We start from the raw sequence: 15,861 nt of genomic DNA, 5'->3' as shown, positions 1-15,861 counted from the left end.
AAGTGAAAGTAGGTAACGTTATAGAGACTCCTGGGAGGGCGTGGGCTCAAGGCTCAAATAAACTGATGTGGATTTTAAATTATTTTATTAACTTGAAATACAGGCATATTTTTGTATATGTGTTCCTAAAAATGTGCATATATTTTTACGTTTGCACGTGATTGTTTTAAACCCGTGTTTAGACCCGTGTTTCCCCCGTGTCCGACCCGACCTGCACCCGTTTGAGTAAAATTTGCGGGTCACCCGTCGGGTACCCGAACCAGTGCAGGACTCTGTCACACAAGTCCACACAGTATAAATTTGATTTGTTGACTCACCATTGTGGTTAATTCTTCAGGAGGAACGTGTCTCTGCGTACAGAGCAGGGTCACTAAAGAGGCGTTTTCATCCGAGAAACGCTGTGATTGGTGGAAAGGATATGGAGCAGGCGACTGACAGCGACATAACCAATCACAGTGTGACAGACGCTTCACATAGCACCAACTGCAATGTTTAATTTTAAATGAATGTAGCCTACTGGCAGTCCGGCACACGTGGGTGCTCGGTATTTTCCGTGGGTGCTCGAGCCCCGGAGCACCCACGGTATCGGCGCCTATGGTCTTAAGAACAATCTTAAAAAAGATGAGAACATTCCTAAGAAAGTTTTTGGGAATACAAAATATTCTTATCTTTTTTCTTAAGTCAGAAAATAAGAAGAAAATAGCAGTTATGAAGAATTTTATTCTTAAGAATGTTTTGTATATAAACATAAAATATTAATTAAAGGTTCTTACCTCCAATTATATATTTTCACATGTAGACCTATAGAAAAAAAGTACAAAACCTTGTTTGTACCATGAAATATTGGAAAGACAATATTTAAAAAAATAAAATAAAATAGGAGGAGAGGTGACAGTGCATGTAGTTTTTTAATTAATTGGAAGGAATCCAGCAGCTGCCACAGTCGTTAAGCGTTAAACTGTTTTTAGTGAAGTCATTTGACGACAGGTGACAATATTTCTCCCTATTAGATTCCAGACGACGCACTTCAAACGCAACATCAAAACTCAATTATATGACAACGCGATTTCTTCCCAGCGTAACAGCGCGCATACTCCCACCTGACTGGTGCTGATGCTTGTGGTGAACTTGACTCCGCCCACCACAGTGCGCCATTGGCTGGGTCGGCTAGTGAGTGTGCGGCACCTGCAAGTCTGAGTGCACTAGAACGAGGCTCTCAAGCAGGGAGGGCGCAAGCCCTCACGGTGTCTGAAGTTCAGCGCACAGGAATGATGTTTCCTGATCATTCAGAAAGAAGTCAGAGCATTAAAGTGAGAGAGAGACCGTTAGAGCTGAAAACAATGAACTGTCCCAACATCATAATAACGGGCGAATTTGCCCCCTAAAATGACTGAGAGAAACAGAATAGAAATGGGAAGTAACGTTACTGTGAAGGGACGTCGGCGCTTTTTTGAGATCGTCTTGGTTCTCGCGCTTTGTCCAACCTGCACCAACGGTCGAGGTAAGAGCTGTAAGCGGGAGGAAATATGTTGTGATATTTACAGTATTATAAGCGCAATGAATCTCCTGTTGTCATTTGTTCAACTTTTATACTGGGTAGAGAATATCAGGAGACCTGCTTGATCTCCCTCTTTGCCCACGCGATCGTGCACGCGGTAACAGTTAGCGTCTATCTCTGAAAAAACTGACACAGACTGCGTAGTTTTTAATACGTAGGCTATCTGTAGACTACCTACTAAGTGAGCATTTTTTTAAAATGTTGTTTTGGCTGTATATTCGCAGTTTTTAACGGATTCGGTTGATGTAAACACTGAGGTGACTGACAGTTAAGTTTGTAACATTCTGTTCTGAAAAAGAGCAGCAGTTTTCCCACAGCATCAGTGTCAAGATTATTGGGAAAATGAAAGGAAACTGAAGAAATGTTTTGATACAGCTGGAGTATATTAAGTATTTCGATAGACAGTCCATGTTCAACAGGCGACCATATATTTGAGTAGTTCTAGCTTTCTAGTTCACACACATCTAATAATCATTGACATTGTTAAATTCTCTAAATGCAGCTCTGTTATTTAAACCTTGTGCTGAAATCAGTTTGTGAGCGCATATCCGACTCGAGACAAACATGACTTAAGATAGTATATTAAAATGCTGTGTTCAAAAGTAGCTATTCTCCTACTGTCTCTTTACTTTTGTGTGACTAAGGTGAAGTTGATGGACTGTCAGGCGATTTGATGCCAGATATTATTTTTCCTTAGATATACAAGGCTTCATGGAAAACATCAAGGGAAGTTAAAGCAAAGTATTGGTTTTGAGCATTTATATAGGCCTACTGATATTACATGTTTTGTAATTTATTCGTGTATAGTAACATTTTACAATTAGGGCCCTTTAGTTAACGATAAGCAATTAGCTAGCCTATCATTAACTATGAGCTTAACTATGAGCAATAGCCTACATTTGTTCCAGTATTTATTAATCTTTGTTAACGTCAGTTAATTAAAAATTCATCTGTTCATTGTTAGTTCGTTAGCTCAGGTACATTAATTAACCGATACACTTATTAACCATTAACCATCTGTATCTGTCCATTATTAACAGATAACTTTTGATTTTGATAATGTAGGCTATTAGTAAATGTTAAGATGAATAAATGCTTTATAAGAAATTTCATGTTAACTAAGGTCATTATAATGTTAATAAATATTATGACTTCCATGCATATGGAACACTTTTTAAAAATATTTTAATAAAATGCTGAAGTAATAGACTTATATAGAATCTACATTTTTCCAAAAACATTTGATCGATCGTTGTAAGTGCAATCTTTATAAAACTTAATTTTTTTTAACTATCCAGTTGTCACAAACGACTGTAAAAGCCTTAAGGCTGTGTAAGCTGCACAAAAAGTCAGCTTTTAAGTCACGGCTTGTTATTTTTGTCTGGGATGTCTTGAAGCTTGTCAGGTTTAGCTATTCTGAAATCAATGTGGATGACACCAAATCTTTACAATGAGAGCAACTCACGTGAAGGAGCAGGAACTGAGACCTCTTGCGTGCTACACTGCTCTCAGCAAGCCCAATGGGGCCTATATGAAACTTTAAAAGGGTTCCCAATGCATCCACCCGAGCGTGCGTGCCCTGTGGACCCCACATAACGGCACGCGATGGTTAGCTTTCTTTTCTTTTCCCTAGCAGAAGGCGGCACAGATTGCATGAGAGTAAATTAAGGTGTGTCAGCACAAGGTTGGAAGAAACTGAGCTAACATATGACTCCATATAGGTAGGTTCATATATGTTTGTTGGCGGAGGTGCATTCATTTATTCTCGCTATTGAAAAGGTAGATTTGGCAAAATTCTCTCATTCTCATCCAGGCATAGATCTGTATGACAATGCATAACTTTTAACCACATTTTTTTTTACTAGATCTTGCTACAGATGCCTCTTATTAGAAGTTGCTGTACACTTAAATATGGATGCAATGTGCTACCCTTTTTCTTATTTTTTAGTTCATAAATATGTTTATACGCACTTTAAAAGTTCAATTTCAGACTAAAACAATATTATTATATTTTTAATTTCATGTAAATGCTTTAGTTTGACTTTGTAAAGGTGTGCCATAATTGCGTGTATGCTAATCGGACTACACTTGTCCTTGTGCACTTGCTCTGAAAGACAGAGTATTGTTTATTTAATGTTCAAGTTTTTGATTGAGCATTGTGTAATGTACACTTGGGCAGAGGGATGAAGAATGTAGCTTAACTATGCAAAAACCCACTATAGAACTGCGCAAGTAAACATTTTTTGTGTGCCTTGTGCTTAATTATTGCACACATATACAATGCAGTTTTAGCAGCAACAATTTCATTTTAGTAGCGAAATCGTCTAGCCGCCAAACTCTGCCAGTGGACCGTTCGGTGAGAAAAAGCAGCCAATCTGGAAGCGACAGAGGTTATAAAAATCCATCACCAACTCGGCTCTGCTAACAGTGTGCCAATGCAGTGCTGCTCACTGCTCAAATTTACATTTAAATGAAACCAAATGACTGAACACTCACAGATGAGAGTCAGTAAAAAAAGTACCACCTCCTTGTTTTGCAAAAGTACTATTCTCTACCTGAATCTGTTATTATGCCCTAATGGGATCTGTGTTGGTATATAAGGAAATTACATGATCGATCCTTGTTTTTGTGATAGAAAAACTATTCATATATGGCCTCCAGAGATGGAATAAATCTGGTAAGAGAAAGTACCTAGAGTAGTGTAACCTTGAGCATTATTAACTTATTGCCACACTTGAGTGTGAAGAAAATAATATGGGCTTGCTGTGACTGCTTTCTCTATGCACTTCTTCAGCTAGGGGCTCTGTGCAAATATAATTTTTTTTTGGACGAAAGAGTGAATTTAACTTCATTAGTCTAAAGTAGAAGCTACGTGGGCTTATCCACCATCAGGCATTTTTTTCTGGTTTTCATCAACACCTCTCCCACCTCCAGAATGATCAGTGTTTAACCATGTGCAGTCAGTAAAAGCTTTTACATGCTATAAACACACTCATATTCAAGAAATGTCCCATTTTAGCATTTCTGTGTCATTCAAATTTCCTTTATTCTAAGGATATGCAAGCTTATGTTTGAAGACGCAAAATAATATCTGGGCTCAGCATGCTTTCACACATTGTGCAACATTTGCAAGATAACTTCCGATAACATGGACATGTGCAATATTATGTATTAGTCATATGTGTTAGATATTTGGAATCAAGATAATTGGAGGATTATAATAAAAAAATTACTCTTCTACCATCAGTGCATGATTTATACGGTAGCTAACTAAATACTTAGATTTAGAGAATGATTGTCTTAAGTAGACATCAACCGATATTGATTTAAAATTAATTTTTATATAACGATACAGATTATTTGCATGTTTATGTCCCCTATAACCGATATAAAGAACCAATATTTGTTTAATTTGGACAATTATATATAATTATATTATAACACCACTGAACTGAACAAACTGTTTTAACACTTTTTTGTTAAATTTCTGTAATTTCTGTCATTTAACTCCCTCCTTGCATACAAAACAAAACACACTTCTACATCAATAAATAAATAAAAGCATGTATGCAGCACCGTAATTTCCGAGTCCATCTCATCTGGCATGTTATCAGAATTATTAATAGGCAAGGCCTAGAGTTTTTGTCGGTCTAGAGATTATAAAATACCTTGCTGACAGAGCACTTTTTTATCTATACGTTTACACAGAACTTCTCTTGTGAATGATTTAGATGTTATTAGCGAAATAAAGGTTATATAGTAAATGTTAATATAATTTAGGGAGTTTTAAATGAGTGGATCTTGTTAAAAGCTGAATACAGTGTGCTGGAGCATTCCTGAGCATCAGGTGAGTGAATGGCATTATGAATGCAACTTTACCAGACAAATGATGAGCATAGATAACAGAAAGAGAATTAAATTCATCAAACATGCACTTATTCATGGCATATTGTTTTTCCTCTTTAGAGATATGCACAATATGTTTTGACCTTAAGGTTAAAAATGAATATTTACCTGCTGTTTTTTTTTTGCCTCGACTAGAGAATAACACAAATCTTCTTGCAATAATCTACACAAATGCTCTAAATTGCATTGTTGATAAAATCTGGAAGCTTGCAGTTTTCGCGTCCTCAGAGATATCCCCATTTACCCTTTCTTTTTGTGTACAGGACCAACTCAATGCATACAAAGGTTTTTTTTCTACTTTTGTAGCTAAATAAAAATCAAATAAGCACACAGCACTATCTTTATATCACTGTAGTGTGGTAGATCACCGTGGTAGAGCAATGTGGTGTACAGAATTACACAAGTTTTTCTGTTGTAAATTCGTTTAAAGGCACAATATGTAACTTTTTTGCTTTAAAAATAGCAACAATCACTATATCTATGTTATATATATTTTTTAGTTGTGTACTTACATTATCCCGACTGTTTCCAACAACTTTCAAACCAGGAGAAATTTGTAATTTAATTCGAAGACACGTCCCATTTCTTTATTTCCGTTTTGTCGCCGTCAATGGCGTCATATCCGCGTTGTCCCTGGTTTCCGCTCGTACTGCCATAGCAACCAGAGCTATGAACCAGAGCCCTCTGATAGTAGCCAAAGCGACAGACGCAGACAACTGTGTAGTTCGCAATGTCTATTTGCACGCTGTTGTTGTTTCGTTCAAACATTATGGACCATGGCAAGCAGACTTTGGATAAAAAAAGAAGAACTAAAACGAGAATCAATATCAGCGCTGTGTTTTCGAGATGCCTAGAGCTCCCATAGACAGTAGGAACGAGAGCTCCACGTCCGAGACTTCGACCGCTTCTACATGTACTTTATTAAACAGGTGAGCACATTTACATAAAACTAATCAATGTTATATAGTTCAACAATGATAAAATGTTAGAATATGTTCTATGTTATTCTAATGTTGATCTCTTAGCAATCCCGAACTGCTTCATATCACAGTCATGATAAAAGCATCGATGTATTCAGTCATCCATAAACATTATTAGATCGGTCGGCTTGACGTTGACGACAAGATCCATAGTTCTTAGCAAATGTTGCGTCATCAAACTACGCCTTTGTTATTGTAAAGAGGTTAGCGACCCCTAGTGGCGAAAAATTCCATACTGTCCGTTTAATGTCAAAGACAATAAAGAGTGCTGCAGGAATGAGTCCTTAAACCTGGAAATGAGTTTGATTTTTTTCATTGGGAAGTCGTGGTATTTTAATGGGTTTTTGGTTAACTGTCTGAAATAAGGTCTGTGGTGAACACATGTGTCAAGTAGGGCTGGACAATAATTCAATATATCACAATATATTTTTCTGGTGATATGATTTTTAAACACATTTCCGATAATCATTACAGCATTTGTCACTGGCACTTTACATGTAACCCAAATAATCCATTAGTAATCGTATTGACGGGTAAATCAGACTGCAAAGCCTTCATGTAAACACCTTAATCGATCAGATTGAGCTTGATCCGAATAAAATAGGTGGTTTATTTCTTTTCTAATCAGATCGAGAGAACATGTAAACACTTGATCATATTGACAACCGAAACTGAAAGGACTGCGCATGTGCAATGACGTAGAATTAAAGTGTCATACAGTAAATGAGTTTCCCGGCATTCTGAAATTCTTCTTTCATTCCGCGTCTGTGAAGTGGAGCAGGACAACGTCCCACCAGTCCTGGTTTCCAATTCTCATCCACAGACGTCTGGTTTTGGGCGCGGGGTGGGGGCATTTTTACTGCGTGATAAATATAAGCAGCACGGCACAACGGTTCATATGCTCATTGTCTCCAAATTATGACCAGAAACGGATAAATATTAAGTCTGCTGTTTAAAACAAATAAAGAACAAATAAGAATTAGGGCTGTCAAACGATTAATCGTGATTAATCGCATCCAAAATAAAAGTTTGTGTTTACATAATATATGTGTGTGTACGGAGTATAATTATTTTGTATATATAAATACACACACATGCATATATATTTAAAAAAAAATTGTTATTTATATATAAAATATTTATATATAATATCAATTATATATAATATAAATATATATACACAGTATATACATGCAAATATTTCTTAAATATATACATGCATGTGTGTGTATTTATATATAGAAAATAATTATACACCGTACACACACATATATTATGTAAAAACAAACTTTTATTTTGGATGCGATTAATTGCGATTAATCGTTTGACAGCCCTAATAAGAATGGTTATTATGCGCAAGCATCGGGAAACTCTCTTTTGTACAGTGAGCGCATGTCAAAAATATACATTCCGATTTGAAGCGGGCACATCAACCGGATCACTTGTTTAGCGTTCATGTAAACACCACATTCAGATTGATCAATCGGAATGAATTCAGGGTGTCATAAACACTCAACAATGTCCTTGCCCCAGCAACTTGTGTTTTTGTTGTTGATCACTCTTTTTTCTGTTTTCTGCAGCAACTCTGAGCACTTTTCATATTCTTTTTCCTGGTGGAAGCACTTTTGTTTCAATCTATAAGAATAATATAATCAGCCTATTTTATAGTTTAAAGATATTAATATTAATAAGTTGAGTCTTGTATGGATGAAGGCTAAATACAAATAAAAGGTGAACATTAATTTATTTGTACCTTTTTTATTTTATAAAATATTATATAGTTTTATAGGAGGAGGTTTCATAGACTTGGCAAATTAATTTTTCAGAAGTTTGTAGGTACAGACATCCGTTGTGGGCATTCTTGGCACTTTTTCTGAGGCTTTTATATTTTTCATATTGATATTGTAATTATATCGCATCGACCGAAATTAAGAAATATATTGTGATATAAACTTTGGCCATATCGTCCAGCCCTAGTGTCAAGATATTTTTACATTTTATTCTTAAAAAAAAAAAAAAAAGTAGAACTCTAGAAATGTAGTAGAATTTTTTTTGTTGTTGTGAAAACTCATCAACTCACTGCTTTTACAACCTTGTTGTGCTTATACTTGCTCTCTCATAAACTATTCTAGCTTGAACTTTCCAACATGTAGATTTTGAAGTTGTAGTTCATTTATATTTGTAGTTCATTTATAGCCTAACCTTAGCTTTTTTTTTACTTCTGCCGATTGTGTTTGGGCATCAAATTTCTTAAAAGTTGTTCATTTGTGAAGATTATCTTGATGAATAAATGTGTACAATCCATAAACTTTTGTTGGTCACAGAGCTTATTTTCTGCAATAATCCAAAAGCCAATTATACTTAGACCTTGTGTTTTTCTGGTTCAGGAACCTTTTCCATGTCAGTGTTTACAGATGGCACAGACCAAATGAGCTTTTTATAAGCCGGTTTTATGATAGTCCCTTTTGCCCAGGCAGTTGTTAGGTTTGCAGGATTTATTTGTGTCTGCTCTGCAAGAAGATCAGTCTCTGTCCTCCAGTAAATTGTTTTATCCACTCACATTAAAGTGAACCATGAAATATCCAAAGTGTTCCTCTCTTTTACAGATTTATTTACCGCTACATGCAGTAAAGTACAATTTGCAGGCCTTCCCAAGGCATCAGAAAAGTATTATTGCAATTCGAAAGTGCATCTTAAAGAAGCACAGTTTTCTGTCTCTGAATGAAGGCACAAACCATTGGATAATTTTTTTACATCTCCCTTTTCTCACTATTTATCAAAGTTTTTTTTTGTATAACCAGAAATGCAGTGAGTGATACAGTTTGAATCAGATTTTTTTTGGATCATAAGTTATGTGTAGTATCGCTGTTTCACAATTATGTAGGAGTGTATAACAGGAGATCAAAAGAAGCAATAAGTGTGGGGGGAGAAACCAAACTTTCATCATCTCTAGTGGCATTTATTGATTTTTTTTTCTTCTTTCTGCTTGACTAACTTCCACATTATACATACACACTTTCTCCGATCCGCTTTGAGTGGTGTAAAATCACTGTTTGAGTGCCTCAAGCCATTTTTGCTCTCTCTTGTCTGTGCTTTCCAAGTTTCGATCATAAGTGCCCTTTTCTTTTGTTCCAGTGCCTAAGTTTTTCTGAGTGCAACCTACAGTGGGCTCCACCCGCCTCTCACTGACACTAAATTCTTCTTATCCATCCCAGAAGGATGCTTGGCAGCTTTTTTCTTGATTTAACCTACACCTACACCAAGGGTCATGGTAATTCTTGTGCTTTTTTGATGCTGCATTTAGGAGTCACAGAACTAGAAGAGGAAAAAAGTGTATTGGAATGTTCTGTAGTAATTTCACAATACCTTTGATCCATTAGAATGAAGTAGGTCATAAACATAATACTGCAAAACAGTGCAGTTTCATGTATTAGCTTTCAGCTTTTTCTTCTAAATTAGAACTGTTGATTATTCACGTATCAGCCAGTTCTCTGTTCAAGCCAGTAGCGTAATGTTCATTTAGAGGTTAATCTACCTTTAAATCATAAGCAACCAATTAGGCACCCCATGGCACATACTATTGAAGACTTTCCCAGATTATAAAGCATTTTTGCCAATGTTTCTACCCTAACACGAAGGTGACCAATATCAATGACTCTCAAATTAAATTTGCCAGAGATTGTGTATGTGTAGTCCAAAAATAGTCATATTGATATTCACGATGTCTGAGGCATATGCACAGAATAAGGGTGAGTGGGAGGGGTTTATAACAGTGTATAAAACCTTAAAAAGTATTCAAAGGGACAGTTTTTGTTGAAGACATCTCAAGCTCTTACCTCAGACCATATACTCACATCCATATATAGAATAAGGGTCAGAGCATTGGGTCAGCTGATGGGCCAGATGAGATTTAGCTTACGCAGCAATAAGACGACAGGAGAAAACTAGATCAAATGGAAAACCCTCTGAGTAATAACACTCTCACCTTGAAGTGCTTTACAATATCACATTGCACATTAGGTCAGTGCCAGAAATAACCTTTTTTTTTTTTTTTTTTAAAGGGCAATACTTGATAACTACATTTTTAGTGTTTTTTTTTTTTTATGAGCGTATACGTTTTTAATATAAAAACACAGACCATCATCAAACATTCAATTCATATCACAAAAAATGCTTAGGATGCTGTTTTGTTGGCTGCTGCATAGGATCTTGATCAGACAACATTTCTGTTAGTACATATTCCACATTAAATCTTTGTTTATGCATAGTATTTCAAAGTTATAGTTTGAAAGAAGTTTCACTTGAGCAATGAAGCTTTAATGAAATAATTTTTTTTTTCTCAGATTATGTTTTCTATGCTTAAAGTAATGCTTGCCTTGCAACATGTTATACATTTAAGTGACGGATCATGTCAGTTCACCATATGTGCACATCTAGAAGCATGTTTTTAGGACTGCTCGCATGACTGAGGTTTACTGCATGCATATCTTGTCCTTCATTTTGTTCTTCTTCTTCATAGATGCATCTGGCTCGTAGTGATTTAATGTCTCAGGCACTGGAAGGACACGCAGATAAAAGCCATCTACGCGAACTGAAGGATCCCCCATTCCCATTTCCATATAATACTCGTCCTTGTTGTGTATAAACTACCTACTATCCAAAGGGCAAATATCAAATTAGAAAATACTATTAAAATCACACCTGAGCTCTTTGAATGTAAAGACTGACTCTAGGTCAGACAGGGATTTTAAAACTGTCCTTCTACCGTCGTTAGAATGTCTTATGGTCACGACTCAGGGACTATTTGTATGAATACAGAGTCGGCAAAAATGACAGCACTAATGGCTGTGACATTTTATCAGGGAAACATGAGCTACTACATCAACAGAATGGACGTACATGTCTAACGATGTAATTTGTTTGTGTAAATATATCAATGAGTGGGCAGGCGAATATAAATTTTGAATAAACTGTAATTAATGGAAATGCATTGATTGTGCATCCAGGATTCAAATAATTAATGAGGTACTTTGAAATATTTATGCTGTCTAAATGAAGTGCTTCACTTAAAGCAGTCAGGCTGAAAAGTAAACTCAGCCCCTGTACTAAATATTAAACAAAACATCAATCTGTGAGCTCGCTTTTCATCAGTGAGCGCTGCGGGGAAATATCAGAGCAGAATCAAAGTAATTATGTTCCCTACTAGAGAGAATTGCAGTGCTTTGTCATTATATCATTATGATGGGTCTGAGGTCAAAGGTCGTAATGATTTCAAAGCCTAAGGCAACATATTCATGATATAAACATAGGTTTGTTGTACAGTTATTGTCTTTTCTATTTGCTGGACCCAAGGTATGAATTTCAACACATTTTCCTAAAAATATTACTGAATATGAAATTTTGGAACTTTCACATCAGAATCTGCAGTACTTTGGTTATGACTGAAAGCCTATAATTCAGTGCCACTGCTGGGCTGCTAAAATAGCACGCCAGTAATTTAGCAGATGTCACTTAAACACTAAATCACTTTGTCAGACAAGGTACAGGGTCTGTCAACTTAACAGTAATTATTACATCCAGGCCTATTTTGAGATGCATCTTCTCTGAAAGCTCATTACCATTTGAAAAAGACATGCACAGGAAAATGTGTTAAAGTAGTTTAATTTTATTTTCAATTAAGTTGAAGCAGTTTAAAAAAAAATTATGCCTGAGATAGATTTTTTTTTATAGATAAGTATGTACAAATTTCCTTAACCTTTAAAAAGCAGCAGACTGCAAAATGATCAGATGTGTTCTTAACTTTTACTTCAGAGTAAATATCTTTTTCCTAATTCTTAGTACTGTGTAGCTGAAACCTTTCTATACTGCCAGATAACATAAGATCACCAGTCATTTATTATGGCACTTGAGGCAGCTCAATCCATTCATGCTCATGGGTTTGAATCCCCACATGAGTCTGGTGGTTACAGTTGTGTCTCTGATTTCATTCAGATCAGTAGAGGGAAAGGCACAGAAAGCAGGAGGGGAATTAGCTGGGGTTCATTTGGTTCGTGATTAATTTCCAGCAGTAGTATTAGTGATTCACTGTGTTTTTCTCACACAACCTGTCACACAAATTCAGGGGCAAATTATCTACTGTTTTTCGCCAATGTCAGTGGTCCTCTGAGTATTCTAATCCCGTAAATATCTGTGATTGCTGATGTTGTATTATCCTAACGCTTCTCTTCATGTGTTTTTGACCTACCTGAGCTACCGTTTGCGCACAAATCTTCGGCATGCTTTAATTTAGTTTCAATATGGATGGTATCCGATGGAAAAATAACAGATTCAATTAATAAATTGAGCCAAAACGAGAAAACTGTGAAGACTGCTTATATTTTAATATCAGTGTCAAGTAAGAGTAAGATACTTGTCTAGATTTCTCTGCTCACTTATTTATTATAAACATCCACTGCTTTAAAGTTTACTTACTTTTTTTTAATTATAAATTAAAATCATATCAATAAATAATAAATGAAAAGACATACGTGACGCACACACAGCACATGACCTTCTGTAATGGCCACGTCTAGAAAGCACACACTCACACTTCTGTAATAAACATGATGTTTATCGTTAGTCCTGCCCGAATTGGTACAGTACATGAAATCACAGACGTTGAGTGATCAGAAAATATAAATATTGCTGAATTTATTATAAAGAAACTTGGATTGAAAGCTGTTAGCATGGATAATCTGGGGATTGAGAAGACATTGATTTATTTATTTTTTGTTGGATATGTCAAAGACTCTAGTGGTAATTTTAAAGCCAAATCACAAATAGATAAATTATCAATATTTTTTTAGTGACCAACAATGGGGTTGGCTGACACGATAAACAATACCATCACAAATCCAAGCACAAATAAAATTAAATGCTACAAATCTTCCTTTGTCAAAACTGGGTTGTGGTCAAGTTCAAGACCTGTTTAAAGAAGAGACTAAATTTAGGAATGATTTTTGTTACGTAACCTGGTTTAACAATTTCAGATATCTAAAAATATCTGCATTTAAGGCAAGACTGTTTTAGCAGAAAATCCATAATAATGCTACGGGTTGTCTGGCATTGTGGCATATCTTGATAAATGACATTTTCTTTTTGCATCAGCAGCATGGTATTAGACTTTGATAAATGTTATGTTCCTTGGTTTGTCTTCAGTCAAAGGCCTTTCTTAAAGGCCACCTTTGGCATCATCACCACTTCCTTTTGATGAGCTGAAACTTGCCACAGTTATAAGGATTTAAAAAAAAAAATACAGACATAAATGTCAGGGTAGGATTCATGTGCACTGCTAGAATTAGCTTCTTTCACTGATCTAAGACTGGTTTCAAATCCTATACTTCTCATTATACATGGTCTATTAGTTAATCTTAAAAGGACAACCAAAAACTGCATTGGCGCTTTCCACAGCTTTATCAAACGTAGGTGTGACTTGATGTGTCTTCGGTCTAAGGGCAACAACAACACTAGTGTAATTACCTGCTGAAATCGGAGAGGGCTGAAGCCCAAAGCAAATGTGCGACAAAATAAGATCTTGATCTTGGACTGAGAGGCAGAACGGTTGAGAAGTAATAAGAAGGCATGATATCACAGGGGAGAACAAAGTGCAGTGATTACATTTATCTCTATTGGTTTACTACAGGGCTGCTAAAGGAGAACAATCCCTGAGCTCTCTATGCAGCAGGTCTGCAGGCTTTACTTGCTCTGCTTTTATTCAAGGCATATCGGAAAACAATCCTCTTTCCAACAGTCCGAACAATTTGGGCCAAATTCATCTCTATTTAGATCATGTAGGCATTTCTGTGCAGAAACCATGAACAGAGCATAGAGCTTTTATAGATGCCACTTACACCAATACAATACCTTTTACGGAGTTTGCGCAATTTTATTTTAATTATTTTTTCTGTTGTTTTTATTGTCTTTGTGGACTTCATGAATAAATTTCAATGAAAAGTTCAAATGAAAAAAGTACTAAAACAAAGACTTAAGGTACAGTCACATTAGAGAAGTTTCACAGGCAAAAAAGTTCCATTGTCAATAGTGTAGCGATTTTATGAAGCACAGCTCACATACAGTAAAGGTCACTTTCAAACCAGAAGTCATTTTCAAGGGTTTGTGTTGATCAACACTGTGCATCCGGTTGACCAACTTGATCACGTCGATTCACGCTGCAAAATCAGTGTGGGGAAATCTTTTGACCTCACATGAAATTCAAGATCGCATGGACTCCTATTGAGAAATGGCTGGATTTCACTTGTGTAAATTTGCAGAACAGCGGTAAATGTGACTGCACCTTTATTCACAGCATTTAATTTAGTGGTTGTTCATGTAAACGTGCTAGATGGACCTCATTGGATGACTGAAATGTTTTTTTTAGTGTCTCAGGCCATGAACACCTTGTTTTTAAGATGTAGTGTCAAGTTAAAAGAAGTTGAACTTTTAAAGTTGAAAGTTGACGTTAACAATGTTTGCTCCCTGCATTCTGCACAATTCATTTTGCTCCGCTGTTTTTAAATTCAAGCACACGTCTTGTGTGAATGGCTTCTAAGTGTTATGACTGTAAATTAAACCATCAACCCGTTCGTCATGTGTTTCTGTCAGAGCATGTCTCTCTGTAATCCTCACTGACATTTTAAAAACAGCATGTGTCTTCTCTCCTATACTGTGTCGCAAGAAAAGAGCACTATCAAGAATGTTTGAACTTAAGAAATGTAGCTGACAGTTCATTATGTAACTGCACAAACATGTTCAATCGGCAAAAACAAGAACCGACCAATGGCAACAGATGCCGACAGGTAAAACGCTGATCTGACAAAACCTGTTATACATTAGAATGTTGGCCGGCTGTTGGCCGGCTGTTGGCCGGCCTTTGTCGGTGCAGTGTAAATTGATATATAAAGGTATAGTTCACCCAAAATTTAAAATGATCATAATTTACTTGCCCTCATGTCATTTCAAACCCATAATATATCCGTTCATCTTCGAAATGTATTTTGAATGAAACCTCTCCACTAAGGTCTATTCCACCAAAACTGACATCTGAATCGTTTATTCCAAGTCTTCTGAAAAGACATGGTCGCTTTAAATGATGAACAGATTTAATTTAGGCTTTTATTCATGTATAAATATTTAGCTCAAATGTCCCTGCTCTAAGGCAGAATTATTATTTTTGGGTGAACGGTTCCTTTCAGTATTTCTAATATGCATACTTACAATTATGTGCTAAGTTATGAACTGTTTTATGCAACAATTAATTGCAGTCTACTCATTTGATTTCATAAGCATTGCTCCAAGGATGTCTATTTAGTCCAACAGTACTAGAATTTTTTACTTGTTTTTTTCTGTGCGTCATCTTTCTTTGGCTTCTTTTGGAAGTAT

General features: G+C 36.0%; 1 protein-coding gene across 4 annotated transcripts in view; it reads left to right on the top strand.

Moving 5' to 3' along the window:
- The first annotated feature begins 1,199 nt into the window (after positions 1-1,199).
- The window catches only part of unc5db (unc-5 netrin receptor Db), a 178,380-nt gene continuing 163,718 nt past the window's right edge, over positions 1,200-15,861 (top strand). For all 4 annotated transcript variants that reach the window (XM_079872309.1, XM_079872308.1, XM_079872311.1 and 1 more), the window contains exon 1: positions 1,200-1,501. In XM_079872309.1, the coding sequence (XP_079728435.1) occupies positions 1,387-1,501 (115 nt within the window). In that variant the 5' untranslated portion in view covers positions 1,200-1,386. The remainder of the gene's footprint in view (positions 1,502-15,861) is intronic.

The sequence above is a fragment of the Squalius cephalus genome, assembly GCF_949319135.1.
Source record: "Squalius cephalus genome assembly, chromosome: 5".
NCBI classification, from domain to species: Eukaryota; Metazoa; Chordata; class Actinopteri; order Cypriniformes; family Leuciscidae; genus Squalius; species Squalius cephalus.
Note: the sequence above shows the minus strand (reverse complement) of the source record. Positions and strands in the feature narration are given on the sequence as shown.